The sequence below is a fragment of the Typopeltis vanoorti genome, chromosome 20, assembly GCF_054136105.1.
Source record: "Typopeltis vanoorti isolate ZY-2024b chromosome 20, IOZ_Tvanoo_1.0, whole genome shotgun sequence".
NCBI lineage: Eukaryota > Metazoa > Arthropoda > Arachnida > Uropygi > Thelyphonidae > Typopeltis > Typopeltis vanoorti.
In genome coordinates, this window is record NC_143568.1 from 30,537,140 (window position 1) to 30,550,882 (window position 13,743).

The 13,743-nt window shown below is 38.1% G+C and overlaps 1 protein-coding gene across 1 annotated transcript in view; it reads left to right on the forward strand.

The window, feature by feature from the left end:
- The window catches only part of LOC150095329 (mitochondrial enolase superfamily member 1-like), a 198,785-nt gene that overhangs the window by 150,720 nt on the left and 34,322 nt on the right, over positions 1–13,743 (forward strand). Inside the window, exon 10 of the mRNA XM_090409917.1 lies at positions 10,457–10,544. Coding sequence (XP_090266043.1) covers positions 10,457–10,544 — 88 coding nt within the window. The remainder of the gene's footprint in view (positions 1–10,456; positions 10,545–13,743) is intronic.

Consider the following 13,743-nt stretch of genomic DNA (forward strand, 5'->3'; position numbering starts at 1 on the left):
TCTACCTTAAAGGAACATCTGAACAAATAGCAAGGACTCTTCAGATATAATTTGTACACTACTTTCAAACCAAGCCAGAAGTTGTCATCTTTCTTACTGCTGATCAAAAATCTTATATAATCTTGTCATCTTTGCTAATTATACACTGGCCATTCTGCTACAATTAGAATCCAAGAATATCAAGATTATATAAGATTTTTGGAATCTGGAGGTTCAGGCCTTGCTTCTCATGCCATTGGCTCTAGACATAGAGTTCAGTGTAACCATACCAAGATGCTACACTATAGTAGGTTCAAGTTTGACTGTCTATTTTTTGAATCATGTGATGCCCTTTCACTGTCTCCTAATCTTAATCAGGCAGATTGTATGCCTATCTCTGTTTTGGAAAGTGATTGCTGTTAATTGTTTATAATGTTTTTAAAAAACTAATTATACATCAATACTCACTTCTCTGAACTTTAATAGTGTTTCCTTTTATATGCAGCTGTTACTGAGAGAGACCTTAATAATAATAATAAATGATATTATTATTATTTCAGGGTATCTCCATGGAGTCCAGAGACTCATTGTGGGAGACCCAAATTAACCATTATACACACAAATCCCAGCATATCTCTGCTCGAATCCATTCACCATCAGGGAACTCACAACCAATTCTGGCAATTTCTTCCACGCAAAAAAATCTGCTCTTGCACGCCCTACTAACCACAACTTCCACAGATGGTTCCTAGTTCTCTGACTATTTTTCATATATTGAAAAATTTCACTTGCATCAATTTTATAAAATCCATTTAATATCTTAAAGGTTTCTATCATGTCCCCTCTTCTCTGCCTATCAACTAAACTTGTAACCCACAAACCTTGAACCTATCCTTGTAGGGAGCATTCCATAGACCTGTCACTATGTTAGTTACTCGTCTCTGAATTCTCTCTACCATCTCCTGGTTCCCAAGAAACCCAGGCAACCAAATCTGTGTGCAGTAGTCAAGATGTGGGTGAATCATAGCCTTATTATCCTTTGTTTATAAGGCTATGATTCCTTATCTTTACTTGCTAGTGTGTTTTTCAACATCCAAGTAATCTTTTGAGTTTAACCAACTTTTGCAATATACCCTCTGAACTTCAACTCTTTGTCCACCATTATCCCCAAGTCGCATAGCCTCATCAATTTCATGCAATCCAATACTATCAGTATGACACACCGTATGCAACCTTTTCAACTCAAAGTGCATAACGTTACATTTTGCAACATTGATAATCATTATTCTTTACCCACAATGCCAATTTCTTTAAATCATCCTGTAGGATATCTACATCACCTCTATCAACTATTGCTCTCCACAGTTTGCATCATCAGAAAACAACTGAATATCTCCTCTTAAATCTTCCCTGTGTTATTGATATACAAATTAAAAAGTAGTGGCCCTGGTACTGAACCCTGAGGTACTCCACTAGTCACCATCATTCTCCTGGATTCCAATCTACCATATACTACTCTCTTGTGTCTACCCTTATCTATGCTATTAGCCTCATAATCATTCCCCGCTCCAACTTTTGTAATGGTTTTCCATGTGGTATTCTGTCGAATGCTTTGGCAAAGTCAAGCAGTATCATTGTGTAACCTTTACTCAGTTCTGTCCTTGATCCATTACACAATAACCTTTATCCAATTCTGCTGTCATATTTATTATAAAATGTGAATAAGTTACTACGAACAGGACTTACCCTTTTCAAAGCCATGCTGCTCAGTGTAGAGTATCACATCCATATCCACCGATTGTTGTATTTTACACTTTTCCAATACTTGAACAACCACTCCTGATATATTAACTGTTCTGTAGTTTGCTACTTCTGTCTTGGAGCCACCTTTATGCAATGGCTATCTTACCCTCTTTCCACTCCCTTGGAACCCTGCCAGAGCTGAGACTTAGAATGAACAAATTCATCAGAGGCAATGCCAATTCTCTTGCACATTCATATTTTTTATTCTGAACATCTCCTGTTCATCTACCTCAATTTTCATGTGTCTTTGTAACATCAGCAACTGTAAATCTCCAACTGGATGATATGCCTATGCCTAGCAACTCAACTATTTCTTTTGGCTCAGTCAACTTCCTACCATGAGCATTGTTTAAGGTGGTCCTATCATAATCATTTTCAAAAAAGAGTCAAATAAACAGACACCAGTCAAAAAACTCTTTTGGATTTACTTTGGCCTCTTTAGTTAATTTTCTCTAATAGTCTGATTTGGCCTTTCTTACCATACTAGTCACCCTTCTTGTTTGCACTTTGTACTGCTTATGAGTATGCCGATCCCTTTTATCTTTATATTCCCTTCACAATGTTCTCTTTTTTTTACAGTTCTTTTTTTATATCTCTACTCATTCACTTAATTCTAACTTGGTTTATTCTCCCGACCTTGGGTAAGTGGTCTGATACTGCTACTCTCAAGCAATCTCTGACCACTTGCCATGCACTGCTGACATTCTTTCTTTCTTTGTAGCTTCTCAAGCCATGGCACTTTTCCAAGATGACTCTTGTGTTGCCCATGTTCACCAGCCTTATAATTCAACATAAACCCTTCTCGATAGAGAATTCCACGACAATTTGGCAACTTCCCAATTGAAGGCAGAGTGTCTACCTTGGTTATGGATATATCTACTGATGCTATTAGCAGCAGATCCAACTCAAACCCCTTGTCTCTCTCTATAACATGTTTAATGTAATTATTCCTTAGCAACTGTATAAATCCAACTTCCATCTTGCCATGTCCTCTTTCCTGCCTCCAATCGAGCTACCACCTGATTGGCCTACGCTCATTATGCTAATCTGGGTACATGGCATCTATATCCCTCCTGTGGACCCCCCCATGGTCTATAGCAGCACCCAACAATATAATTTGTCCTATGTGCTTCTATTTTCACACCATACTGACTGAAATGAACCATCTTCCTCAGACCTAAAATCCTCCTTAAGTTCTGATTTTGTTGGTAGTGATTCTTCAACTATCATCAACAATACTCTGCCTCCTGTCATGTTCCCTCTATCCTTCCTGAAAATACATTGTTGTGAGTCTGCTATAACCCTGTAACTATATAATTTCAGTCAATCAGGTCTCTGATTCTGATGGCTATAATTTTTGGCCAAGTTGAGCTGCCCAATGCCCAAAACTTCTAACCTTATTCCTGATACTTGTTGCATTCATGTACATACATCTCAGCATCACTTTGTTCCAATAATAATAATAATAATTATTATTATTATTCAGGCATCCATGGAGTCAAAAGACTCATTGTGGGAGGTCCTTTCTAAGAAACACAAGTCTATCAAGACTCATCGAGGGAGGTCCCTCCTAGGAAACACAAAGTCTGTCATACCATTCCTTAAATGCATTGACCATTCTCGCTCTCACCACTCTGTCAGGCAATGCATTCCATGGTTCAACCACCCTCCATGCAAAGAAACCACTCCTCACCCTCTTTCTCACAGTTTCCTTTCATAACTTCCAGGGATGGCCCCTTGTCATGACTCCTCGCTGTTCAACCAAGCGAAAGAACTCCCCAGTGTCAACCCTGTAACCACCTCTCAACAGTTTAAAAGTATCAATCATATCACCTCTCCTTCTTCTATCCAACAAACTCTGCAGTCCACACTCCCTCAGCCGATCCTCATAAGTAACGTACATATAACGTGTTGTACAGTCCTGACACCATCTTTGTTATCTGCCTTTGTACCCTTTCCACAGTTAATTTATTCCCTTCAAATCCTGGGAACCAGATCTGAGAACAATAGTCTAAGTGTGGTCTGATCAGAGTCTTATACAATGGAATGATAACTCTTTTATCTCTGCAGGTCAGTGTCCTTCTCATTATTGCAGCAATCCTCTGTGTCACCTTCACTACCTTTGCAATATGTCCCCTAAATTTCAGGTCTCTATCAATCATCAATCCCAGATCTCTTGTCTCCCCTACTTTCTCCAGTTTAACTCGTCCCATTGACGTGTCCCAAATCTCAAAACCTTACATTTTGCTGTATTAAACTGACCCCCATTCATTTGCCCATCTATCTAGCTTATTCAAATACTCTTGCAGGGCTACCACATCTGCACTATTACTAATAACCCTTCCCAGCTTCGCATCATCTGCAAACAACTAAATATCCCCTTTCAATCCACAGACAATGTCATTGATATAAAGGTTAAACAATATAGGTCCCAGTACTGAGCCCTGTGGAACCCCACTTATAACCTACTGCCTCTTTGATATTGCTCCACCATACACAACTCATTACCAACCCATTTCAAATCAGAAACCTGTGAAATTATATCTGGCATTGCATAATTGTACACCATTCTTCCTGTGCAATCTTTTCACTGGCAATCATGGCCTTTCTTTTTAGTTCTGTCCTATCATACTGAGACAGCAGATTCGCAATCTTTAATTTCTCTTCAAATATACACATGCAATGCAACTCTTTCTTGTATTCATAAATTAAATGTTGTTACCAATTCTTCTGCCTGAATGAGGCTCATGATGTTGAAAGCTTTTTTCAGTTGGTTATACTATAAATTAAAGATACCAAGAAATTATATCCTTGGTTTCATCCTTTATCCAAGTGTAAACAAAGAAAGTTTGTGCATGAAGTAACTTTACTACTGGGCTACTTGTATATAGAGTCCAATGACTTCACATAATTACTTTAGTATCCCTTAATGCAAAGCACATATCCTTATGGACAAGTATAATGCTGTGCATTTTGGGAAGGGTCACTATCCAGACTGGTTTCGACCTATATTGAGGTCTCATCAGTGGTAGCCAGATGCTGAAGTGATACCAAGGTTGAAGTAGATGCTTACACTTGGTTAAAGGATTAAACCAAGAATATAATTTCTTGGCATCTTTAATTTATACTATAACCAAGTGAAAAAAAAACTTTCAACATATCACTAATCCAGAGTATTTTAGGAATAAGGTGTGACACTTTTTCATTACTTGTATATGGAAATAAGACTTCTGCATCACTTCAACCTTGATATCACTTCTGGGTCTGGCTTCCAATGATCAGACCTCAATAAAGGTCGCAACAAATATAATGCATAGCATTATACTTGTCCGTAAGGATATGTGCTTTGCATTATTATTATATGGATACCTCCACGGAGTCCGAAGACTCATCATGGGAGACCCAATCTATCATACCTCTTCTTGAACCCATTAACAGACAAAGCACTCATAACTGACTCTGGCAACCCAGTCCACTCATTCACCACTCTCCAAGTAAAAAATTTAGTCCTGACACCCCTACTGACCACACATTTATTCAACTTCCAGGGATGACCCCTTGTTCTGGTCACTCTAGCCAAGGGCTGAAACATTTCCCCTGCATCTATCCTATAAAATCCTTTAAGCAACTTAAATGTTTCTATCATATTCCCTCTTTTTTGCCTATCAACCAACTCTGCAATCCACGCACCTTCTATCTATTCTCATATGGGACATTCCACAGGCCACTTACCCCTGAATCCTTCACTGCGTCCTCATCCACAGGGAACCAGACTTGAGCAGTAACCCAGATGTGGGCTTATCAAAGATGTGAGCGTAATAAAGAGGAATTACAACTTCCTTCTCTCTACTTGTTAATGTGTTCTTCACTAGCCAAGTAATCTTATGGGCTAATTTAACAACCTTAGCAATATGTCCTCTAAACTTTAACTCTCTGTCTACCACCATCCCTAAATCTCTAGCTTCATCTATTTCCTAGAGTACAGTGCCATCAATGTGATAGACAGCTTGTAATTTATTTATCCCAAAATGCATAGCTTTACATTTCTTAGCATTCAACTGACACCTATTAACTTTTTTCCATACTGCCAGCTAATATAAATCTTCCTGCAAGCTCTTCACATTGCCTTGATTAACTATTAATCTACCTAATTTCGCATCATCAGAAAACAACTGATATTTCCTTTCAGGTTATTTCCTATATCATTTATATACAATTTAAACATTTATATACAATTTACAATTCTTCGCTAGCCAAGTAATCTTATGGGCTAATTTAACAACCTTAGCAATATGTCCTCTAAACTTTAACTCTCTGTCTACCACCATCCCTAAATCTCTAGCTTCATCTATTTCCTAGAGTACAGTGCCATCAATGTGATAGACAGCTTGTAATTTATTTATCCCAAAATGCATAGCTTTACATTTCTTAGCATTCAACTGACACCTATTAACTTTTTTCCATACTGCCAGCTAATATAAATCTTCCTGCAAGCTCTTCACATTGCCTTGATTAACTATTAATCTACCTAATTTCGCATCATCAGAAAACAACTGATATTTCCTTTCAGGTTATTTCCTATATCATTTATATACAATTTAAACAGCAATGGTCCCAGCACTGAACCTTGTGGCACACCACTAGCTACCTGTTTATGCCTCGATTCTGCCTCTCCATATCTCACTTTTTGATATCTGTCCAGCAGCCACCCTCTTATCCACTTAACCAGTGTCATGTTTCATCCCAATTTGTTCTAATTTGTGTAACAGTGTGGCATGTGGTATTCTGTCAAATGCCTTTGCAAAATCATCGTGTAGCCATTTCTTTTATCCAACTCAGCTGTTACTCTATTATAAAAAGTTAGTAAATTACTAAGGCGTGACCGATCCTTCACAAAGCCATGTTGACCCTCGTACGGTATCATAAAAATATGATACTATACGAGGGTCATACAGTACCCATTCTTGAATTCTTTTTTTTACCATTTTTTCTAGTACTTTTACCGCCATGCCTGAGATACTGAATTGGTCTATAATTTGCTACTGTAGCCTTATGAAAAGGACTAATTTTGTCCTCTTTCCACTCCCTTGGAACTCTACCAGAACTGAGACTTAAATTAAACAGTTTAGTCAAAGGCATCGCCAGTTCCCGTGCATATTCTCGCAAAACCCTAGTAATCCCCCCAGTTGTATTTACATTGAGATTTTGCTCCCAGTTCATCTACCTCTGTTCCCACATTAATGTCTGTCACATAGGTTAAAGCAGTAATCTCACCAGAAGATATATGCTTGCAAAATGGTCACTCAGTAACTCGACTATTTTATCTGCTGCTGTCTCCTCATAACCACCATCATTCATTAAGGTTAATCTTCCATAGTTATTTTTCATCTTACTTGCCACATAATGAAAGAACTTTTTGGGATTTCCTTTGGCCTGCTCGGCTAAATTCTTCTCATAATCTGATTTTGCCTTCTCTTGCCATGCTGGTCACCTTTCTTGCCTGAGCCTTGTACTGTTCATGAGTTTGCTGGTTACCTTTCTCTTTATATACCCTCCACAGCATTTTCTTCTTCTGCAGCTCGTGCTTAATGATATTACTCATCCATCTAACTCCTACCCCGATAAATCCTCCTTACCCTTGGTATATAATTTAATACTGCTTCCTCAAGATGACTCGTAACTATATCCCATGCACTACTAACATCCTTACCCTGCAGTGTTTTATGCCATGGTACCGATTCAAGCTTTCTATTAAGCATGTCTTTGCCTTGTAGGTCCACAAATACCCCTTCTCGATAGAATATTCCTCATGTTTTACATTCCCAAGTCAAGACCGCATGGTCACTTTCACCAATTGGTGACCACGTTGGTTATGGATAGCACTTTTGATCCTTTGGCCAGGTCCAATACTCTCCCACCCCTAGTCCCCTCCATTACATGCTGCCTTAAGTAGTTATTCCTCAGCAGGTATATAAATTCTATTTGCTTTCTGCCATCTTTCTTCCTTCCAGTCTATATTTTCATAGTTGAAGTCCCCCATAATAATCACTTGACCTGTACTCATTGTACTAATTTGGCGATGCATGTCTTCCAGATCATCTGTGGAACTCCCTGGCCTATAGCAACAACCAACTGTATATTTTGTCTTATTGGTCTTAATCTCACACCAGATTGTTTCAAATGAACAGCTACCCTCTGCCTGTCTCCTATTCTTTTTGGTTGCAATTCATCTGCTATCATCAGCAGTACTCCTCCCCCCCCCCCATCCTATCTTCCCTGAAAATACTAAACCCTTCACATTCAATCCCTGTAACTAGATCATGTGCTGTTAGTGAAGTCTCACTAATGCCTATAACTTTTGGCGAGGTCGCACTAACCAATGCCAGAAACTCCTCCTCCTCGTTCGTGATACTTCTGGCATTAGTATATAGAAACGGCAACATCCCTTTATTCTCCCACCCACCTTTACTTTCTGAATTGACTACCCTATTCAGTATTTTTGCTTGAGAGATTAGATTCCTCATTTGGTGATTCTTACACTCACTCACTTCATGGGTGCCTTCACACAAACTACTTGCTTCCACCCTAATTGCTTAAGTTTCCCTGAATTTGCACATCAGCATGCTCGGTGAACAAAGCTCTCTCCAGAACCTAAAACCAAAACCATTTAGATGCTGTCCATCCACATTGTACAAATCCTTCTTTATGTCAAACAGAAACTACAGATCCACAAATTCTACATCATTCCTTTTGCACAATCTACGTATAGACTCATTGACTATCAATGCCCTCCTCCTCAGTTTGCCTCTATCATGGCGTGGTAGGAGACTCACAATCTTCACCTTCTTGCACTTCAGTTTTGCCTCTTCTAACAACTCTTTTACATCCTCTCTCATAGAATACTTCTCACCTCTCAAATTATTGGTACCAGCCAAGACAGTTATTTCCTTTGACTTACCTTTTTGCATCTGAATGGTGTGTGGATAATATTGTGAATTTTTACTCCCAGGAAACACAATTTTGTCATATTTTTGTTAAGTACTCCCCTGATTATTGAGTCCCCATACATAATTTTCTCCTTAACTTGTTTTTCTTTTTTGTTTGGTTGGTCTTTATTATTCTTTCGGATCACCTGCTTCTTTCTTTTTTCGGACCTTCTTAACTCTTGCCTGAAGTTTTTCAATTTTGCACTTTGTCCTATGAAGGATAACATTTAAGCACGCTATTTCTTTATTTGATATCCATTTCGTTCCCCTCTATTTCCACGGCTGCATGTTCAACATTATTAACATCATTTTCCATCTTGTTGTCGGTATTTAGTGCGTTCTCGTCACCTAACAGACACTCACTTTTAAACACTTAATACGTACTTTCTCTGCAGTTTCAATTTCCTTCCACATACTCATTAATTTTCTTAATGCGTACATTTCACATACACTGCACAGAATAATATCCCTCAAATTCAAATTGCCAGACAACATGGTCTTTGCCACCATTGTTTGTTGCATTGGTTCCATGTTGTTGACAATATCACAATAAAAATGTTATAAATATACTGATACTCTAAAAACACGAAAATATACACTAATACACTAAAATACTCTAATTTTCTGATGAAAAAAACACAACAAAACAGATAAAAATCACTACTACCACTATTATGGGACGAGGTTTCTCATAGAATGGGAGATAGACAGTGAGAGAACAAGAGACTGTGTAAAGCTCTATAAAGAGGGTGTGAGCAGGGACAGAGCAAGGGAACTAGATTATTTTGCATGATGAGTAGAGGATTGATTTGAATGCATTCCCTGAGGAGTGCAGAGGTGAATGCATTTAAGGACAGCATGATGAGCTATGTGTGATGGTAGAATCTCTCATAAGTCTTTTGACTTCATGGAGGTCTAATGACAATAATAATCATAATAATATTGCTTTGTTCAGTGTCATATCTGCCTAAAGAATTTTTTGTTTCTTGAATACAATGTATTGTATTCAAGAAACTGCCCATAATCTGAGTAGAACACAAAAGTTTTACACACCACACATGTATGGTAAGTGGGATGTGCGCTTGTTTTATGTTTCTGTTGTTCTGGGAAATATAACTTCAAAATGGAGGAATAATCTGACTCAAGTCACACTTGCATTTTTTATTGGCTTTTCATTGACATTGCAAGACCACATGTGAAACACGAAGTAGATGATCTTATAAAAAAGGATGGGTAGCAAGTTATTCTCCCTCCCAATATAGTCCCAACAAACTTTGATCTGTTTCTTTCCCTTCTCCAATGAAAGAAATGGTAAACGTTTCTCTATCATTGACAAGGACAGCATGATGATTGTCACAAGGTAGAGAAGTGATCTGCTGAAGTGACTTGATTTATTAAACACAAATAACACAAAAAAGTTAACAGGAGTACAAGACTTATCCAGATGTTGGGCAACAGCGACAAGTCAGAATACCTGTAAATGCATTTTATTAAATAAATGGTTGGCTTAACATAAAGAATTCAGTGTGAAGAACTTTTGAAATGACACTCTATAGTTCTTTTTCATAGAATTTGGAAAGTTGTTTGCTGTATTGTTTAGTTACATATTTTGTTGCATCCTCCCCTTTCCAGATTGTGCTTTAGCATTTTGTTATCATTATATTAATAACATTACTTATAACATCTAGATTTAAAGTTAAAGTTGGTGCCAACCTTGAGGAAGATAAGCAAAGGCTGGCAATAGTTAGAGAAGAAATAGGAGAAGAGAAACTTTTGGTGAGTATGTTTTGATTTAATTGCACATACATGGTGTGCCATTAAGTAATGAGATTGATTTTTTACAGGACAGTCCTTGGAATAAAAGTAACAAACATTTTTATAGTTTTGACTGCTAGAGTGTTTTTGTAATTGCAGGTGCAACTTTCGAGTCGGGTGATGCAGCAGTTTTTGTGTGGCAACTGCTGAAATAAGAGTGTGAGTGCAGTGTGTCAGAAGTTGCATCATAGAGTAAAGAGCTGTGACAAACTTTTACTGTAAATTAGGAAAAACTTATACAGAAGTGTACCAAGATCTAAAAAAAACAGTTTATGGCAATGACTGCCTGAGCTGTGCATAGGTGTTTCACTGTTTTCAACATTTAAAGAGGGGAGAAAGTCCCTGGAGAATGCTGTGGCTGGCCAGTTTCTACATGGACAAATGAAAATGTGGTGAATGCTAGGAAAATTGTTGCCCATGGCAGACAAATAACTATTAGGCTACTCGCTTGTACAGCTTGGTGTTGGTAAGGAAATGGGCAGATTAATTTTAGAAAGAGATTTGCACAAGAGGAAGATTTGTTTGAGGTTTGTGCAGTACACGTTGACACGTGAACATAGAGGGGGTTGTATCGGGTTGCGTGTTGTCAAGATTTCATCCATACAGTTGATAAAGATCATGATGTGTTGCAAAGAATTGTCACAGGTGATGAAAGTTGGTGTTTTCAGTTTGATCTGGAAACGAAATGCCAGAGCATGGAATGGTGTGGAACATCTCCTCCCCTTCCCCAGCATAAGAAAGTCAGGTTGCAAAAATCACATGTCATGACAATGATCATTGTTTGTTTTTTTTCGATGCTGCTGGAATTATCCACGACGAATTTGTTCCTGAGGGCACCACAGTGAACAGTTGGTATGATTTAGGAATAATGCAATGTCTGTATGCCTGCACGTGCGACATGTCAGGAAAGAACTGTTCCACAACAATTGGTTTCTGCTGCATAACAACATGCCTGTGCACTGCATGCTGCCTATGAAGTTGATCTGTGTGATTGAGCATCCCCACCCCTATTTGCCAGATTTGGTTCCTGCAGACTTTTCCTCTTACCAAAGATAAAATGGGCATTGAGGACGTCTAACGCACAGTGACCCAGAGACTGAAGGAGGTTCTTGTTCAGGACTTCCACTGTGCCTTCAAACACCTGTACGATAGATGAAAATGTTATAGAATTGGAGGGAGATTATTTTGAATATCTGTGTAATTGATAATTCCAAATATAGTTAGTTTTGATATAATAATTGTTGTCTCATTACTTAATGAGCACACTGTGTACTTACTGATGCAACTTATCAAATTCTTATTTTTATTGTAATTCAATCAGTATCATACAAAATCAACAAATACCTTGTTAGTAATCTCCCACCTCATCCCGTCTTCCTTTTATGTTTCAGGTCCAAATGGTCTGTTATGGTGAAGTATTTTTCTTAATAAGCCTAATTTTGTTAATTATTATTATTATTATTAACTCCAGACCTCCATGGAGTCAAAAAGACTCATCATGGTAGGCAAACACTGTTATACACAAAGCCCATCAAACCATGCTTTAAACTTATTCAATGTATCTGCATTCACCAACCACTCTCCATGCAAAGAACCTACTTCGTACACTGTGCTCATATCTTCCCCTTCCAGGGATTGTCCCCTGTTCTACTCCCTTCTCCCATTCTACAAAAAAAAAAAAATTGTTCCACATTAACCTGGTAACAACCTTTTATCAACTAAATGTCTCAATTTTATCCCCTCTCTTCTTGGATCCTCTACAATATATCCTCATCACCATTAAAACCAGGGGACCAAATCTGTACACAATAATCCATATGAGGCCTAATCAAGGCCTTATACTATGGAACCAGAACCTCTTTATTACTATAAGTTAAGGTCCTCCACATCATTGCCATAATCTGATGTAATATCTTCACAACTTGTACAGTGTGACCTCTGAACTTCAGATCCTTGTCCACCACCAATCCAGTCTCTTATCTCCTCAACTTCCTCCAAGGAAGTTGAGGAGATAAGAGACTTTGCATCCTGTTGTTGCCAAACCAAACTTCAGAACTTTACACTTTGCATTGAATTATCACTTTGAATTAACAGTTCATACTGTTGCTTGATTCCTCATTACTCTCATAAGTTTTGCATCATCTGTAAAACTTATGAGAGTTGTATATCACCAGTTACACCTATCCCAGTATCATTAATATACAAATTAAACAACAATGGTTACAACACTGACTGCTGCAGCAGCATACTACTAATGACTTTCCTCTTTTGAGATAGTCCCCCCCCCCCCATACACAACTTGCTGATACCTATTCACCTATCCAACTGACCTAGTCTATCATCCAGTCCAATCTGCTCCAGTTTAGTTACCAACTTGTGGTGTGGAAAGCATTTGCAGAATCTAAGTATACCACTGTATATGCATCTGCCTTGTTATAATATATAAGCAATTGGTAAAACACTTCCCTAAAACAAACCTTGCTGACAAGCTCAAAGAATACCACTGTTATCAATCCAATTTTGTATCCTATATCTCACCAACCTCTCCAATACTTTGTCACAGGATATACAGATTGGCCTATGATTTGTTGCCTTAGCGTTATCACTCACTACCATTGTGAAATTGAACAATTTTGCCTTCCTTCCACTCCTTTAGGACTTGTGCTGTTGCAAGATTCTTGTTAAGCAAGTAGGCCAAGGCTGATTCTAACTCCTTGGAAAATTCTCTTATGACACATGGTGATATGTCATGAAGCCCTATTGCCTTATTGACATCTAGCTTACTTAAATCTTCATATACCTCTTACTTGTTCACAATTAAGTCTTCTCTCATTTCATTCTCTACACTTGAGCTTCTGATTTCATACTGAGAATGAAACACCTTGATGAACTGCTCACTGATTATGGTAAGATTAACATCTTATCATAATCATTCTTCTTTCTACTTGCCACATATTGAAAAACTCATGAGGGTTTTTCTTGGCTGATTTGCTAATTTCTGTTCACTCTGTACTTTTGTTGTCCTTACCAATTCAGCCACTCTCCTGGCCCTGTTCTTTATCTCTTTATGTAACTGATTATCACTCTTATTCATCTTGTGCTGCCTCCAAAGTGCCATCTTCCAGATTTCATGTTTAATCCCCTCATTCATCCTCTGAAC